This window comes from Hirundo rustica, chromosome 17, assembly GCF_015227805.2.
Source record: "Hirundo rustica isolate bHirRus1 chromosome 17, bHirRus1.pri.v3, whole genome shotgun sequence".
Lineage (NCBI taxonomy): Eukaryota > Metazoa > Chordata > Aves > Passeriformes > Hirundinidae > Hirundo > Hirundo rustica.
This window is the reverse complement of record NC_053466.1, coordinates 2,381,257-2,399,181: the sequence shown is the minus strand read 5'-3', so window position 1 is coordinate 2,399,181 and position 17,925 is coordinate 2,381,257. Positions and strand designations below refer to the sequence as shown.

The following is a 17,925-nucleotide window of genomic DNA, read 5'->3' as shown; positions in this document are numbered from 1 at the left end:
CTTTAAACCTTATAAAGAGCTTTCAGTCCTGGTTTTAAAACGGACTTCTGTAAAACTAATGTAGCGGCTGCCAAGAAAAACTTTCTTTTATGTATTTTTTAATTTCAACAGTTGTTCATATTTTCTGTTTGTTGCCAGGTGGCACTTCTTCATGCACTGAAATATTTTCAAATAAAGTATTTCAAGCATAACAGCAGGTACTGTTTAAACTTCTTACCCGGTGCCTTGCTGGAGACTGACACTTGACAGGAGTAGGAGCTGACATTCCTCATTATCCGTGAGCAAAATGCACACTTCCAGGCACACCTTTGTGCCTTTGTTAATAATCTTGTTAATACCTTAACCTGGGAAAAATCAGGTTTCCAGTGAGACTGTACAGGTCAGACTGCAAGACTGAAATAACCTCTGTTCTCTCTGTTTTGGTTTTTTCTTTTAATTTGTTTAGTATTTTCCCTGTGTTGGTAGGAGTATTCTTTTATTTACTGTTTTCCAGATCCCTTTCAAAATATTTTAAGAAACATAACTGCTTTGAGAACCAAAATTCTATTCAGCATGCCAAATATTTCAAGGCAAATGCCTGCAAAACCAGTTCAGATAACCTTGAAAATAAATCTGAATATTGCAATACTGCTCAGTATGTGCAGCTAAAGCAGCTCACCTTCAAACAAGGATTCTCATGGTAAATTCTGCTCTCCTATCCCGTTCCAGGTTTCATTCCAGAGAAGCCGTGTCCTCGTTTCTGTATGAATGTTCCAGGTTTATTTCACTTTGCATTCTTACTGAGAGGGGTGCAAACCCCATCATGGGCACAGTGGGCTTTGAGGAGGCAGCAGCTCTCTCTGCCCAGCATTCCCTTGCTTCAGGCAGCAAGAAAAAGGAACTCTTTGAATCTCCTTGAACTAAGTGAGGCAGAATTAGAAGAACAGTTTGTGAGAGGTGATGGTCCCGGAGGTCAAGCCACAAACAAGACAAACAACTGCGTTGTCCTGAAGCATATTCCATCTGGGATTGTAGTGAAGGTAATTGTGTTTTATTCTGAGCCACAAATTGCATCAGGACTTCCAAGTCTCCTTTCAGAAGAAAGCATAATCACAGTGCAGGTGTGGAGGAAGGAGGCATGGGGGAAAAGTTTATATATATATATATATATACATATATATATATAGTAAAGAGTCTCAGCAAGAAGCAGTCTTGGCTGTCAGCAGATAAATAAACTTGGGGTCAGGGCTCCTTTTCCTGGCTTTGCCTCCCAGTTACAGGTTTTTAGTTTTCAATTAAATGAATCTTCATTGTAGCTGCTGTTTGGTGGCAGCTGTCACATTCCTGTCCCTCATGTGAGTTAGAATCTCTTCCTTAGCAAGTTGATCACATTCACTCTGCAGTTCCTTTTTAAGCATTTCTCTTACCTACTTCTTGTGGATTAATACCTTGAAATTAATCTTTGCTTCCTGTCACAAGGGGAAGACACAATTAAGTTAAACTGAAGCAGCTTTCCAAGTTAAGATGGGAAGCATTAAAGATTAATGCAAAAGCCATCTGACAAGTTACAGCAGCAAACAATTATTAAAATATATCATCTGGATTTAAAAGTTGCAGCTGTTGTTGGTGGGAGGATGCTCTTGGCTTGGGGAGGAGGGGATTTTCTTTACTGTAACAGTAGGAATATACAGACTGAAGGGGAAAGCTGAAGAATAAGCAGGTTAAAGTTTCAGTAAAAATGTCCTTTGTATTTCTTCAGTGTCATCAGACAAGATCAGTGGAGAAGAACCGAAAGATTGCCAGAGAAATCCTGCAGGAAAAAGTTGACCTTTTCTACAAAGGTGAAGACAGTGATGTTTTTAAAGAGAAGAAAGCATCAGAGAAGCAAAAGCAGGAGAAAAAAAGAAGAGCAAAGGAAAACTTAGAAAGGAAAAAGCTTTTTAAAGAGATGCAACGATTGGATAAGGAGTAAACATGTGAAATACTGACTTGCCCTGGCAGGGTACGAGAATTGTTTGTCATTAGACCCAAACAGTTTTCCAACTAACAAATGATGCAGGGTTTCATAAGCACAGCTGAAACCCCGATGCTGACCTGCTGTTCCTGTAAAGCTGAGAAGATAAAAGCACTCAGGTACTCCTGCTTCTCCCTGCCATCGTCTCATTAATCACATTTAGCAATCAGTTTTTCTGCCAGGTTCAGGAGATAAAGGAATCCTTGTTAAAGAGGAGCTTTCCACCATTGTTAAAAAAAAAAAAAAAATCAATAGATTTCCTTCTGTGCAGATGACACCTCGGGCTGCCTGGTGAGAGCTCCAGCACATGAGAACAGCACTGAAAGGTTCTCACTTCCCATCCTTACTCAGGCAGTGCTTCCAGTGCCAGAAATCCTTTACAAAGTGTGACCAGGTTTGGATACTGGTTGTGATGGTGTGAACTGAGCTGCTGATGGAAGAGACACCAGTGAGATCTGTCAGCTGAACAAATGCTCTGTCCTGCTCAGCTCTGAATAAAGTTTCACCAGCAGCTTTCCAGCTCTTACCTGGAGTGGTGCTGAGCACAGGGAGGGCCCTCCTGCAGCTCACTCATGGCCCTCCAGTTCAGGGCTAAAACTGAGTCAGTACAGATAAAAAATGACCTGTATGGAAAACTGCCTCCCAAGGCAACAGCGTCCAGTTCATCCAAGCTGTGAATTCATTAATTGGAGTTGTTTATTATGTTTACGCTGTGCTGCAGTTCAGCTCAGCCGTGTTGGTACCTTCACTCATTTGACACTTTCCCATTTAATAGGAACAAATGCAGCTGCATTTCCTTTGTCACCATTACTCTGAAGCCACTCCTGAAGGACATTTTTCCTGATTTTATCCTGATAACAACTCCAGCAGCTTAACCAGAACTTCTCTTTCATTTTTGGACAGCACCCTCACCAGCTGCCACCACTTTTTAGCCTTCAACAAAGACCCAAAGCCAGAGTATGGATTTTGAAGGCAGCAGAAGACTTCTAAAACTTCACCTCCTTGTGCCAGAAACCGACTGTACCCTGTGCCATGGATGCAGCAATCTGCTCTCCCCTTCTCTTGTCCTTTCCTAAACCCCTATGTGAAAGTTAAATCTTTATCTGTTGACAGTTCTTGCTCCTGGAATATGAACCTGATGAAAGTGACTGTACATAGTTTTAATACAAACTGTTAATGAAAATAAGCTTTATTACATCAAGTAATAAATACATACAAAGATGCAAATAACAGTTTTAGTAATTTATCCAGAATGTTCCTTTTTCTTCTTTTTTTTTTTTTTTTCTTGCAAACTTTAAACTGAAATCTCCAGCCTTAATGTAGAAATTAGCTTTCCAGGACCTTGTTATTATTTAATAGGTTTCCCTATTTTCCATATAGCTCATGCACTTTAAGTGGACTTCAAAGCACTAACAGTCATGCAAATGTTTATGCAAAATGAACAAAAAAAGGAAAAATAAGAGAAGGGGAAGGTTATTTCTAAGCAGGGTCTATGCTGTATGACAAATTGTGACTTAGCAGACTACTAGGTACAGCATGCTATTCTGCATTTATTAAAAAAAAAATCCTTAGAGCTTATGTCAAACTTTGAAAGATTGACGTTTTGGGGATAAGTGAACATAGTCAAAGGAAATAAAAAACAAACAGAACGAGGCTGTGGCTGGATAAGAAGAGAACTGAAATATAGCCTGGGAGAGAAAGAGCATTCCTCTGCATGCACTTCAGTTTCCATGTTTTAGAAACATTTTAGGGAGTTTTAACGTCTTTAGAAAATGCAAACCCTCAATAAGTTGAAAAATCCTCTTTTTTTCATTCTTAACTGTACATTTTTGCAAGGGCAAAACAAGAACGGTAAAACATTCGAAATAAATGAGTTTGTCTGAATGTTTCTAGAGTCAAAAAGAATAAGTGTTACTTTTTCTTCATGAAGAGATGGAAAAGCTTGCAGCTGAACCAGCTGGGCTAGGACCTGGCGTTTCGTTCCGTCTCGGCCAGGCATTCCCGGACTAATCCTCGAGCATGGATAATGCCTGCAAAAGAATTGCATGATTTTAAATCATCCCATTCAGGCCACACTTGCAGTGACAGCCCACAGAAAGGTTTATGTATTTCTGTCCCCAGTTGCCAAGGCTACCGCAGAATGCCTCGGCCGAGGGGGACAGCCCAACATCAGCCTTCTTCCCAAACTTGCATTATAAATTGAGAAGGAATTCTAAATACCAAACCAGGAATCAGAACACAGTAAGATTTGTAAGTCTGCAGTGGCAGGTAGATCTTAATGTGCAGTGTGGGCCTCCTTAAAATCAAAGATTTAAGGGTAGGGAAAAAAAAAAATTACCTACCAGTGAGTTATTTTGCTAGTGGAGTGAAACAAATTACAAAGTTATTTGGGGAGTCATTTTAGCAAGCTCTTAATGCCTTGGGATAGTTTTCTCTGGGAGGATGCATCAAAATCTGAGCCATCATGATACAGTTCAAAGGCAAGTTGTGTCTCTCATGCAAAAATAAAGAGGTTTGTTGTTTTTTTGTTTTTTTTTTTTTTACAAGGGTGTGCAGAAAGTTACCTCCTAACACTGGCTCAGTTCCCAGTGTAAATCATCACCGCTTTACATGCTGCTGTGTCTACTCTCATCTGACAGACATAATGTGGAATTTTCCCCTGTTGCCATGAGTTCCAACAATCTGGACCTTGGTTCATAATCCTGGAACTAAATGTAGATTCATGCTCACGGGGGTGCTGGAAGAACAGAGCTTGAGACGGATGTTAAAAGGAGAGATGGACAGATTTTTCTACAATGAAGGTTTATATTTTGCTGACTAGGCGAGACAGAAGGTGATTTCTCTGCTCAATCATGCCCCTAAACAAGGTGGGGAAAGGGCAGTAAAGCAAGAGATGGGGGTTAATCTCTAGAGATAATGGCTTCTGTTTGTAGAAGGCTGCTGGCCCAGGTCACAGCAGCAGCCTGCTGACCTGGGAGGATTTGAGTGCAAGGCTTTGCAGAGGGTTAAACTGCCAGGGACGAGCAAAGCTGCAGCTGTGGGATGCAGAAACATGAACTCGAGGCAGTGTGTTAGACCTGGATCTGGTGGCAGGATGCCCAGTTCATGCAGCAGAACTACTCTGAATAATGTAGAACACTGGGAATTGGGCCAGTTTTAGAGGTCAGTAGCCTCTGTGCTCAGGAGCAGGCAGAGCTGGGGACAGGGACTTTATTCAGGGATAACCTCCATGGCCATGCAGGCGGCAGTCACGTGGTTACCCTCAATAATTTCTGCTCTCACACATGCACATGCTCCTTCAGCCACCAGGCTCCCAAAATGGGAAGAGAGGTACCTCTGTGACCAAAAGATGGCAGCAAAAAGTATTTATTTAGGATTTTGTGCAGCGCTGGCGAGTCACAGTGGCAGCATTGTATCTTAAACCTACACGTTGTTGCAAGAGGCAGCAAAGCAACTTTCTCCTCACTGAACTAAACCATCCAGTCCAGGGAATGTCCTGCATCTCTCTCAGTCTGTCTCAAGCTGTCCCCATTAGCCTGTTGCCATTCATGATCTATTAATTCTGACTCAGGCAATGCAATAAAGAGAGACTCCAGCAACATTGATTTTAGCCGGGCCAGATTCCACTTACCACTCATCAGCAGACTTTATTGCATCCTTTCCCAGAACAGCTACTCGTCATTTTATTGCATGTCATGGCAGATATATTACTCTTCCATAATGGCTGAGCCTTAAATAAAGCTTTGTAGTCCCGGGTAAGTGTAAGGGGGATTTGCAAGGTGCTGAAGTTTGTTACAATAACATTCCCGTTCCGGGTCGAATGCACGAGCCGAGGACCGCAGGAAGGGAGGAAAAAGCCACGCTAGAGAAGGAGAGGAGTGCCAAATACCACTGCTGTTCGTGGCCTCTCAGGGTCATTTCAGGAGCTGGAGCAGTGGAATGTCCCACTGCTCCTTCAGAAATATCCCTGCACGTCCCCTGCAGAGGACAATGTCAGGCTGATGTCAGCAGTGGGGCATGCAGGGGTTTCTTTTACACTGCAAGGAAAGGGTGTTTATTACTCCTTTCAGCTGACAAAGCAAAGCTGGAGAGACTCATCAGCCAGCCCTAAAAGCTGCTCTGTCCCTTACTAGTGGGTTTTAATGACATGCACTTGACAGGAGGTAAAGCAGCCCCACTCTCCTCTCCACAGAGTTCTGTTCATGTTTGACATCGCAGCCTGAACAGCTTTCCCTAACATCTTTTTGGGTTGGTTTTTGGGTTTTTTTTTAGCTCTTTTCTCCACCAGCCTCAGTGAGAACTACCACAGTGTTGTATTTCTTTAGGTAAAACGCACTTCAGTGAAGATTCCTGGGCCAAGCAGATGGAAGATGTGTGTGAGATGTAAACAGAAAAGGGAATTGAAAGGGCAAGTAAATCACCAGGAGCCTGAAATAATGTATCCATGAGAGGTTCTGCAATAAGGTCTGAATTATTACCTGAAACTCCCTGTATGAGCATGAGACATATTTTGTCACTGTTTATCTATCAAACGCTGCTCGGACAGAGCATCCCAAGGTTTCAGTTGCTGGTTAATACCCCCACTGTCAAGAGGAGCTCAAGTTGTCTCTTTTCAATGGAAAGAGTTGTCATTAAGCTGTATACAAGTAGTCAGTGCACAAAGTGGATGGGAGAGGATTATTTTTTAAAAGAAGTTTTAAAGTTACCTCTTTTTAGCCTCTCCATCGCGCTTTTACTCCCAGCATACGTAGGTCTAATCTCTTTTCCTAATTCTTCTATGATAGCTAGAAGTTCTGCATATTTGCTCTGTGGTACCTGACTGCTGCTGGTGCCCTGTAGATGAAAGTAGATTAATCTCAGTCAAATACTCTAAAAACAAAACAATCACAAGAAACAGCAAGTGGGAGTGTATGGAAGACCACAAATAGCCCTGTAAGTCACTTTTTAAAAGAAGAAAATTTCAGGATTATTATATAAACATGTTTTTTTATTATTATTGCTGCTACAGCTGGACACAATGCTAGGTGCCCTTCAAAAACTGGGATCAACTGTGAGGATGCAGCTGCAAGCCTTGGACTTTGGGTGAAGCAGAAATTAAAACAGTCCTGCAAAACCAGCACACTGGGAACTGCTTATTTAACCCTGTTCCTGGTTTTTCAATGTTTCAGTGTATATTTTGTGGAGTAGTTAACCAGGCAGGGAGAGCAAGAAGATAAAACTGTATAGAAATACTGGGTTTTTAACACATAACTTGAAAATATGTAAGTTACAGAACATCATTCAAGACATTTCTCCATGACTCAGACAGGATTGGACTAGCAGTGAATTAGGAACCCACCTCACTCAGCGCTAAGCTTAGCCTAATTTGATCCCCAGACATGTGCGAGGAAGCAGTCTGCCATTTGGGTTTGATTTCAGACCTTGGTGGGAGGGAGGAACACCTCAGATTACAGGCCACAATCCCTGCTAGTATGCAAGGGTTGGGTCAGTGATGTGATTAAAGGAAAATAAGCAGAGCTGTACCTGCATCCCTTGTGTATAGCCTAGAGATGGGGGGCCGTAGTCGTTTATCAGCTGTCTGTATTGTGCCGATGTTGCCATACTTGTGGAAGGAGAGTGAACACTCCCAGCTGCAGAGAGAAAAGAGAAGAAAAAAAAAAAAAAAAACCACACAAAATCCTGTTATTATCTAAAGATTAATTAGTCTGTTACATTGGGACACATTTTAATCACTTGTTCCTAAAGCTGTGACCTCTCACCTTTGTCTAAGATCACTAATGACATTTCTGAGCGTCGCTGCTTGGAAGAGAATGGCTGAATTAATGCTTCTCTCCTGTTTGATGAACACTTGGAAATAGCACAGCCTGCAGCATTATCAGTGCAATTTTTTTTGCCTAAAAGCGAAGCAGAGTGTAACATGACAGGTTGTTCTGCCTAGACAAACTGCAAGTATTAAGGAGCCCTATTTTTGCATATATACATTCCACACAGATGAGTCTAATGTGCCGTGCTATTTTTACTTTTTCAGTGCAAGTTATCTGAAAGTAATTTTGCAACTCAAAGTGTCATCACATGGTCAAAGCAAGTTACCCTCAGCGCTATTTTCAGCCAATGCCAAAACTATTCCTAGGGAACAGTCGAGGTACATCAGATCTGCTGCTCATTGTGTGACATGGGAGGCGAGGAGTGCTACCAATAATCCTCTTTGTGTGATATCAAACATTTTTAGCCAGTCAAATTGTGCTGCATAAGTAGATCAAAGGGAAAATAACATCACTTTGTGTTATGGTTACTTTTTCTAAAGTTATAAAAAATTATATTCACATCTAATGAGTTTTGAGTCAGTTACGAGCTCCAAAAACAGACTCTAATGTCATCACTGACAAACTGCTTCAGAAATGAGCAATCAAAACACTTTCTCCCCCTTGTCCCATAATGGAAAGTATTTAGGTTTGAGAAACAACTGTTAGATTTTTTTTTTTTTTTTTTTAAGGGGCTTAATTATACTGCCCACTTCACAACTGTGCTAAAAAACCTGCTGGTAATGCACTTGGGAGCATCACAGCACTGAACTTCTTCACTCTTGCAGCTCAAGTGCCCTTGCATCCATGGATGCTGCTGTCTTTGCCTGTAGGCACAGACACAGACTGCCTGCTGTCTGGAAATATCTCCCCCTTACAAACTCCTTTGCTGAAAATTCCCAACTGTCTTTCATATGAGGAACAGATCTCATTTACCAGCCTTCATTTAAATCTAAATTAAACTGATGCTAAAAGTCACTGGGGCTCAGAACTACGTAAATCTCTAGCTTTGTTTTAAAGTTGCAAATGGTTTCATTCCTGTTCTCCCCTCTCTACAGAAAGAGAGGGCCAGCAGTTACTCCGTAAAAAGCTCTGCTGAACATAGTGGGACAGACTCTTGTCCTCAGATGGGAAGTCTCTTTCCACTTCAGAGTTATCACAGGATATCACTCATTACGAGAAGAGAGCATGTTCTTAATTTTTACTACTTAACAGGCGTGAAATCCCAAAAAGGCAAATTGGCTGGTCACCTTAAAAAAAAAAAAAAAAAAAAAAATTTCTCTTTGTCTTTAACAAAGCTGCTAAATTTTATGTCATTACAACCTGACCTGCAGTTTCATCACTGAGGTTTCACATGGAGCTAATTTTGCTCAAGCATAGTAAACCCCCCCCAAAAACCCACATCCATAGAGTAGGGTACTGTAGGAACAGCACAGTTGTCAGCTACTGACAACTCAATTAGTTCTTCACATTATCAGCTCAAAATACACACACAAGTGTAAGATTTCTCTATGTGAAACTCAGTATTTCAAGTCCAGGTGAATTTCAACAATTACCAAACATGACACAACAGCAAACCGCATCTTCTTTCCAAGGACTTCAAAATGCTTCAAAAACATTAACGAGCCCCTTGTGCTGCAAGGTAAGAAGGTTTAATTACCTCAATTAAGCAGAGAAAGGCTTAAGTGATTTTTCCTCATGTACAATAAAACAAAAGGCCCATCCTGCAAAGACTTGTCTCTGAATTGTTGATGCAAGCAGTCACACACAGGAGCTGGGAGCTCCAAACTGGATGTGAACAAGGCAAAGGACTCTGATGACCAGGCTCAAGAATCCTGCTCTACCCACTGGGCAAAACCGAGCCGCAGCCCATGCAAAACTCAGAGCAGCTTATTGATCCCGTACGGGTTGGCGATAACATATTGGTTAAGGATATCAGGAGATGGTGGGCACTGGCACAGGCTCCCCAGGGATGTGGTCCCAGCACTAAGCCTGAGTATCAGGCAGATAATGCTCTCAGGCACATGGTGTGAGCCTCAGGGTGTCCTGAGTGCTGGACACGAGGGTTCAGATGGGTCCCTTCCAGCTCAGCATACTCTGGGACATCACAGCACACACAGTTTAGCGATCGTCTCACATTCTGTTAATTCGAGCAATGACACACACATTGCCCTGCAGGGGATAACACAGCAGCCTACGTCTTACATAGCAGAGACAAACTCCCCTAAGAAACCTGCGGTGCCACAGAGTTGGATCCGCACCCAGGGGCTGGCCAGGAAAAAGTTCCACAGGCGTGGAAACGGCACGGGAGCCTGACCCCAGGTGTGAGGCGGTGGCACGGAGGGACAAAAGCGAGCGGGGGCTCGGGGGAGGCTGCGCAGGGCTGCGCGGAGCAGCCGCGGCCGGGGCGCTGCACGAACGCGCTGCAGACACTAGAGGCCATCGCTGAGTGCGCCGGGCCCTGCCAAGTGACAGAGCGTGGTAACCATGGTGAGTTTACCCGTTTCTTTGCAGTCTGCATCAAAAATGTAATAAGACATAATGCCATGCGCCGACCACTTTATCAGCAGCAGCAGCAGGCCCGGAGAACAAAGGAAAGGATTTGGCTTGGCCGCGGTGCCAGCCTCTCCGTGCATCCGTGTCAGAAGTTGTGCCAGTCAAACTCAGCTGGAGGGAGGGAGAAAAGGAGCAAAATCCTTGGTTTCACCTTAATTTAAAATGATGCGATGATGAAAATGAAATTAATTGGGGGGAGGGGGCGGGGGTATTAGTATCTCACAGGGCAACAAACCTTGAGCTTTTTGACCTATCACTTTGTATGTTAATCTCAAGGAGAAGCCTTGGGTCTTGGATGGCTGTTACTCAATTAACCCAAAATTCATCTGCATGTCTGAACAGCCTGTGTATGGCAGATTAAAAAATATTTTTTTTTTAAAAAAAAATCACCAGATATTGCTATTATAGTTAGAAATTAGGCCAGGAAGTCTCGCAGTCAATACCCAGTCAAAAATCAGTGTGATGATTAGGTATTCACTAGAGAGAAAAAAGGAGGGGGGATCTAAATTGAGGCTTGCTCTCTCTAATGTTAAAATGACAATGGAGACAGTTTAGAACTGACAGAATCAAAAAGGGAGTGTGCTTGGTACTGAATTTCAGTGGCACCCTGCATCACATCCCAAATTGTCTTAGTGCTTGCTGTTGTTTAGAACCTAAATTAATACGCACACTTTCCTCCCTTTACTCTCACAATTAAATGTACACAAAACCTTGTAGATCCCCACTTATTCTAGTACAAACAATGTCTTTTATTTCTGTATTCAAGCAGAAGACTGCCACAAGCATTTTTCCCCACAAAAATATAGTGATTTCTTTGTTAATTAATATTAATCTTTATTAATTATGGGGTGGCACAGCAAACAGAAATGAGATTTTGATATCAAAATCTCTTCCTTCCAGCAGTCTCTCTCAGCCCAAATTAACACCCTGAGAGACAAAGGATCTCAAATCAATCTTTGTTTGCCTAAACTCCCGCTGACCAGGAACCTTCTCATTAATTCCTGATAGGTTTGTAGGGATCCCTTCAGCTCCAAGCCTGAGCAACAATGACCGATTTGCTGCTTCAAGTTTTAATTCTTAATTCTATTACTGCTGCTTGCTGGAAAAAAAATAACTGGGAATGCAGCTTGCTGAGCACCCTGAAGAAAGGAGCAGGAACACTGGGGTACACTCACCTGATCCACTTTGGCAGATGCTCAGCTACTCCCCTGATCCACAGGCAGCAAAGGAAAACCAGGAGCAGTCACACAACTCACTGAGTTACTTGTGAAGGACTGAGTTAGACAAGCCAAGGGCCAATCCCACTGGCTATGTGCTTCCCAATCCCACTGGCTATGTGCTTCCCAATCCCACTGGATATGTGCTTCCCAATCCCACTGGATATGTGTTTCTCAACTGCCCCATATTTTGTAAGGTCCTATAAAACCACCGAGGCAAACTCCTGCCATTTTACAGACTCTTTCCACACGGGAACACGAGAGCACGTAAGAAGCGGTACCTGTAGCCTGGACTTTATCCAAGGTACGTGGTGCAGTCTGTGGAATCTCAGCAGTCCTCCCCCTGTTTCACAGACCCTTCAAGCTGAGGCTGCTTGAAACATCAAGGCTGTTGCCATTTCAGTGGCTCGTGGTCACCACCTCTCCAGAGCCCAGGTTACTGCCTCTGCCACACCCTGCAGGACTTCCTCACGGGCTTCAGGTGATGGCAGCTGGGCTCCTGACCATATGGGGTGCCAGACAACAAGGCTGCAGCTGTGAGGATATAAATTCTTCTGTCCTAAACTAGGCAACTTTGCAAGAAAACACAAAAGAAATGTTCCTGAAGCTGCTTTGCCAACACACACCGTGAGGCATCCTCGAGCACCAGGGGAGAGGTAACAGCTTCACCCAGCACAGCGATTTCTGCAGCGAGTAGCAGAACACAGCTGTAGTGTTTTGGCTGACTACGAGAATATTTTATTCCTTAGCCCTCTACACACTTTGAGTTCAACAAGAACTCCTTGCCGTCCATGGGACACCACATGCATGTCTACACAAGTAGATCCACTGCACAGCCAAGCTACACACTGAATTCTAACAGCAGTTGCCAACCCAGAGCTCCAACAGAGCCCCCATTCCCCCCAACCTTCCCATAAATTTTTACATCTAAAAAAAATGGACCCTGTTCTCATTTGCACAAACCATTCCTTATAGCACTGGCTGTGAAAATTGCATTTTCACCCGCTATTTCTCCCTTGAACAGCCCTTGTGGAAGGAACAGACCTTTCTTTGAATAAAACTATTTCCTTTAAAAAAAAAACGCAGTGCGCAGACACATAAATATGTTCTCAAGAACTAGGACATTCTTTATCGTAACAGCCAGAGGCCTTGCTCTTTTGATCTGTCACACTCTGGGCCTTTCCTCTAGTACTCTCAGGCTGTTTAATCTTTCCATGTGGATAACGGTCATGGTTTATGTCTCCTCTTCCTACCCTCCTGTCTCTTTTTTTTATCATAAAAACAAAAGCCAGTCCCTTGACTCCCCACCATTCTTCTTTTCTTGCTTAAGCTGTTCCTACACCGGCAAGTTATTTAGCACCACAAGGAACAGATCAAGAGATGAAAGCATTTGGAGTGTACAGCACATGTAGTTGGCCTGAGGGGGTATGACTTAAGGTTAGATTTTAGTCTGGTCCCCCAGACTAGGGAGGTACGGTTCAAAGCTGTGCCATCTTCGGTTTGGATCCTTGTGCTCCCATTGCAATAGATGGAGCACCAGTGTTGCACAACTGGAGAGCTCCTGGGCCACTTTTATCCAAAGGAATCCTGTTAGCACAAATCCAAACCACTCTGCAGCAAAACCAAGGTTCTGGGTGGGGACCATGTGGAGATTCGCTGACTGTGGAAACCACATCACTGCTCTCAAGCAAAACACTCAGATAGGCAAAGCCAAAAATGCCCGTTTTCTAAATGCCCCAACAAGTCCACTCCAAAACTGCTAATTCTGAAATGTGTTTAGCAAGCTTTTTACACCATACTTAACTTCACATGGACTTCAAGAGATCAGGGATCCAGCAAATTTCAATCTGAATTGGAGAGAGGAGCATATTTCCTAGAAATCATCCCCCCTGCTAAGGCACAAACACTTTGCTCTCTGTTCTGCCTACAAAGAGTATTCTTTCCAGTACTCCCACTCCAAAAACAACCTCTCAATATGGTCAACAATATCAAACAGAAGCTGTCTCTGTAAAGGGCGACAAGCAAGCCATGTGCTCGAGCAAGTCTGCACTGCAGTGCTGAGAACATAAGGGCCGGCCTCGTGTGCTGGTATCGTTCCTCAGGACTGAATGGAACTGGTCTCTCCAGTTGCCAGCCACAGCCCCAGACAGGGAAATTGTTTTCATTTCACCTCCCAGCGAGAATTTGCACTTTTCACAAGAAACTTGCGGTTGCTGTGAGGTGTGGCAGGTGCACGGAGAGCCCCTTTGGTCCTCAGCTACTGCAGCGCTCGTTGTACAGGCCACCACTTGTTCGTGTGGAGCCAAGACACAGCTCCTTCCCTTGTCACTGTCAGCTGGAACTGGTGTTTCCATACACTGCACATGACAGTTTTTAAGCTTTGTTACACAAACAGGATTTCCTCTCAAAACCTGACATTTCTGCGAGAATGGGAATGAAAATAAAGGAGAATCCCAAGCTGTTTCTGCTAGCTTCTGTACCTTGAAACACATTTTCTCTGACCTGTGCTTAGTCTAAACAAAATAGGAATGCGGGTGAGTATCCACTGAGCCAGAAAAACACGGAAACATGGTGAAAAACAAACTACAGACCCATTCACAGCTGGTGTAAGTGTCTAGTTCAGCTTAAGTCAATGGAGATGCTCTACTTCACCTCAGCTCAGCAGCTGGTCCCTTACAGAGAAATAGTCAAACAATATGAAACACAAGACAGATGAGGAGGAAACAGCACTTCCCAGGAATCAGTAGGACAAGCAAGAGAAGACAAGCAAATCAAAACATGGTTGTTAGAAAAGGTAACAGAGGTTCCCCTGGGACACTGCAGGGTCAGGTGAGGCTGGGAAGGTACAGCCACTGCAGCTCCCTAATAGAGCAGCTCTTTGCAGCCCAGGCAGAGAAGGTGATGTGCAGGAGATTAAATGGGGCTCCCCAAGCACAGGCAGCTTGGAATTGAAAGCTTGGGGTGCTAGATGCAGGACGCCAATTCCCTGAGCAGAGGGCCTCCAGGAGGGTGACTTCGGACAAAATTCGGACAAAACACTGCAAGCCTGATTGCGGCCACCCTGGGCCAAGTGTCAGCACTGACCTGGGCAAGGGGGAAGAGGAACAGGCACTGAATTCTGCTGTGACAACACATTCTCCCTCCCTCAGCCTGGTGAAAGGCAGAGGAGTCAGCACCCAGATGCTTCCAGCATCCTGAGTCACTTGTGGAGCAGCTGCATTTTCCTCACCTGCAGTCATCCCCAGATCTGCCAACAACCCACAGAGGTTTCCTCCCCGTATTTCCTCCCCCACATACAGCTCCTCTCCCTCTGGACTTCAGTCCAGGATTGGATTCCCAAAGCATGCTCCCATGCAAGAACAGAGCCCAGGCACCCACCAGCCACAACTGCTCCATCTCACTGATGTGCAGTTTAAGTATAATTTTGCAGAGTGGCTACTCTCAGCCTCAACTTGAGAGGAGTTTGCTCTGCAGCAAGGACCAGCTCCAAGAGCTGAGTCGACACTGCCTTCCCAAATACTCCTGCACCAGAAGCCCTGCAGTGCAGGGAAGCAGCATTACCTCCCAGAGGAAAATCCCTGTGAGATCCACAGCTGCCCAGAGCCCTCCGTCGGCCGAGACCAAAATATTCAGCATTCATACAGAGAGGCTTCTGCAGGGCTGATTTCAGGCCAAAAGGGACAGATTTCCTGTTTTCCTCTCCTCTGCAGGACGGTGGGGGGGGGGGGGGTGGGTCCTTCACCCCAGGTTTGGAAGCAAACCTAGGATTTATCCTCCTGGCTGGGGGGCATTTAATTTAGGCACAATAGAGAAGCAATCTCCTCCAAATCAGAATTAAGCTCCAGAAAGGAGGGGGCCATTTGCAGTCATATCACTCTGAATGCGATATGTGCAACTGCAAGGACTGCTTTGTCTAAGTCCCTTGGCCTTAGGCCACGGTGCTGGCAATACCACTAGCTAGAGGAAGAGCTGGTGCGTGAGGATAATGGCAGAAGACAGGGAGGGAAGAGAGAGCCCATTTTGGATTCAGAGGAGGACGTTCTTTCATTGAAAAGATTCTGGGGGTGTTGAGGATGATCCGAACTCAGAAGAGAGGACAACTTAGACAAGAATAGTTCCAGCATGACAGCAAACTGCTGCTAACTTGCCGATACAAGGGGAAAAGGAGGGTGGGAGAGAAGGGGGAGATAAAACTGCATGAAAGAATCCGAAGCCCTGATCGCAGCCGGATCGTTGGAAAGCACAGACACGGCAGCGAGAGGGCTGGAGACAGAAACTTCCCCGCTCGGCTCGCATTGTGCGCGGCATGTCTGAGCCGGGATTTTGCAGTCCCTGCTCGCAGAGCAGCCAGACTCCCCTCCACTGCATGACCTAATCCCCACCCCTCACCCACCATCGCAAAATACCACCTTTGTTTTCCCTGCAATTTTACGGCTGTTCCGGAGAGCAAGGCACAGGTTCTCGTGGCAGCCGGCAGGAGAACGGTTTCCCTTGCTGGGCTTTGTTTTGTTTCTCTCTCTCTTATTTTATTTTTTTTTTTTCCTCCGGTGACACTTCTGCTTTTTGTCAGTAATCCTCGGCACATCCCCTGCTCCCTGACCCCTCCGCAGAGCAGCACTCGAGCCCACCCTGCTCCCCACACACGACCCTGGCTCCCCGAGCCTTTGCACCCTCGCAGCCCCACCGAGCTCAGCTCCACGCAGGATCGAGGTGGCACAGCCACCTCGGCTCATCCACCAGCTGGTGACGAGTCCTTGCAGTAAAATATGATTGTTGCTCTCCCGGTAGCTAGAATAGAGATGCATCCCCGAGATCCCTTTTCGCTCCTCAGCCTCCCAGGATTACAACCACTAACGGTGCTGTAAAAAATCATCCAGGCTCATTTCCCTCTCTACTAAACCCAACTCCAAAACTTTTTCTCAAGGGGGAAAAAAAAATCAGCCTCATTCGTGGCTGTCTGATGCCAGTCCTGCAGGCTGGACTGCGGAGATGGAAGACGGGAATACGATTTTTTAAAGTCAGAACCAACTTCTCCATTTTGGTGCTGTTTAATCGGAGCCGACGAGCACAGATTAGCGAGATCCCTTCCAAATATCCCACAGCGAAGCAATTGCTGCTGCGGCTTTGTTCAGGCTGCACCGATTCACACACGGAGACCCGATGTGTGCAGCAGCAGCGCAGCAGCGGCAAAAACCCGCCGGCTGATGCTTTCGAAAATCGGGAAGAGAAAAAGGGGGGAAAGTAGTTTAAAAATAAGGAAACGGGGGGGAAAAAAGGCAAAAAGTTAAGGCTGTCAAGGAAACTTTTTAAAGAGGAAAGTTGGAAGTACTCCTGTACAAATCCAAGGATGAGGAGTGATTTTTAAACAGGAGTTATTTAAGAAATAGTGCAATCCCTGTGTCCTCCCCCCCCATCAGCACCACCACCATCCCCAAAAAATCTCCAGCGAGCGGAGCGGGCTCCTCCGCTCGGGATGCGGGGGGAGACTCCGACGGGGGGAGCGCTGACCGAGGGTCGCTTCGAGGCGCCGGCCGTGCCTCCACCGGCGGAGGTCCGGAGCTCCCCTCCGGCCCGCGGAGCGCGGCCCGGGGCGGCCCCGCCGCCGGAGGAGGCGTGAGGCGAGGCGAGGCGCGGGGCGAGCGGCCGCACTTGCGGCGTCCCGCCAGCAGCGGTCCTCGCTGAGGCGCCGCCGGAATATTCCTGATCCAGATCAATCAGCCGCCCCGGGGAGCCGAGCATGGAGGAAACCCGGCGGCCGGAGCCCCGGAGCGGCGGCGGCGGCGGCGCGGGGCCGGGCGGGCGCGGTGCCCGGCGCGGGGGCGGCGCGGAGCGGGGCTGGCGGCGCCGGCCGGCGGGCGGGCGGGCGGGCGCGGGTAATGGCGGCGCGGAGCCGCTGCCCCGCCATACCGGACTGGGCACAAACTCGAGTCCGGGGCTTCCCCCAGGTGCCGGTGCGGCACCCGCCGCTCGCCTCCCAAACTTGCCACCCAGTTGCCGCCTCGGACTTACCCGGGTTGAGGGGAGTCCCGGGGATGTGGGCGTTCAAGTTGGGCTTGTAAGACATTCCCAGAGACATGGCCAGCGGGAGGAGGAGAAGCGTCCTGAAATTCAGCGAAGCGTCTCCGCGTCTCCCAGACACTTTGGGTTGTTTACAGCAGTAGCAGCACCGGCAAATATGGCCGTCAGTTATATTGACACCCACAATGCAATATATCATCCATACATCATGAGGAGACGCGGATCCAAAAACTTTGGGGGAGAGCCGGCAGCCACCCGCCGCGGCCGCCCGGCGCCCCGCGCACCGCGGCGCGGAGGGCGGGGGCGCGGCGGGCGGGGGCGCGGCGGGGGTGCGCGGCCG

At 46.2% G+C, this 17,925-nt stretch overlaps 2 protein-coding genes across 5 annotated transcripts in view; one reads left to right on the top strand and one right to left on the bottom strand.

Moving 5' to 3' along the window:
- The window catches only part of MTRFR (mitochondrial translation release factor in rescue), a 4,162-nt gene extending 939 nt beyond the window's left edge, over window positions 1-3,223 (top strand). Inside the window, exons 2-4 of the mRNA XM_058422860.1 lie at window positions 709-1,019; window positions 1,739-1,947; window positions 2,769-3,223. Of these exons, the coding sequence (XP_058278843.1) occupies window positions 709-1,019; window positions 1,739-1,947; window positions 2,769-2,868 (620 nt within the window). The 3' untranslated portion in view covers window positions 2,869-3,223. The remainder of the gene's footprint in view (window positions 1-708; window positions 1,020-1,738; window positions 1,948-2,768) is intronic.
- Window positions 3,152-17,925, bottom strand: CDK2AP1 (cyclin dependent kinase 2 associated protein 1). Of its 4 annotated transcripts, none has more exons than XM_040080417.1 (5): window positions 17,577-17,870; window positions 7,753-7,887; window positions 7,517-7,623; window positions 6,700-6,826; window positions 3,152-4,023 (listed from the first exon to the last, which is right to left on the bottom strand). In XM_040080417.1, the coding sequence occupies exons 1-5, from the start codon at window positions 17,782-17,784 to the stop codon at window positions 3,956-3,958; spliced, it is 645 nt and encodes a 214-aa protein (XP_039936351.1). In that variant the 5' UTR covers window positions 17,785-17,870; the 3' UTR covers window positions 3,152-3,955. The 4 variants fall into 4 exon arrangements, with proteins under 4 accessions (XP_039936351.1, XP_039936354.1, XP_039936353.1 ...); XM_040080420.2 differs by lacking the exon at window positions 17,577-17,870 and adding an exon at window positions 11,849-12,026; XM_040080419.2 differs by lacking the exon at window positions 17,577-17,870 and adding an exon at window positions 9,351-9,786.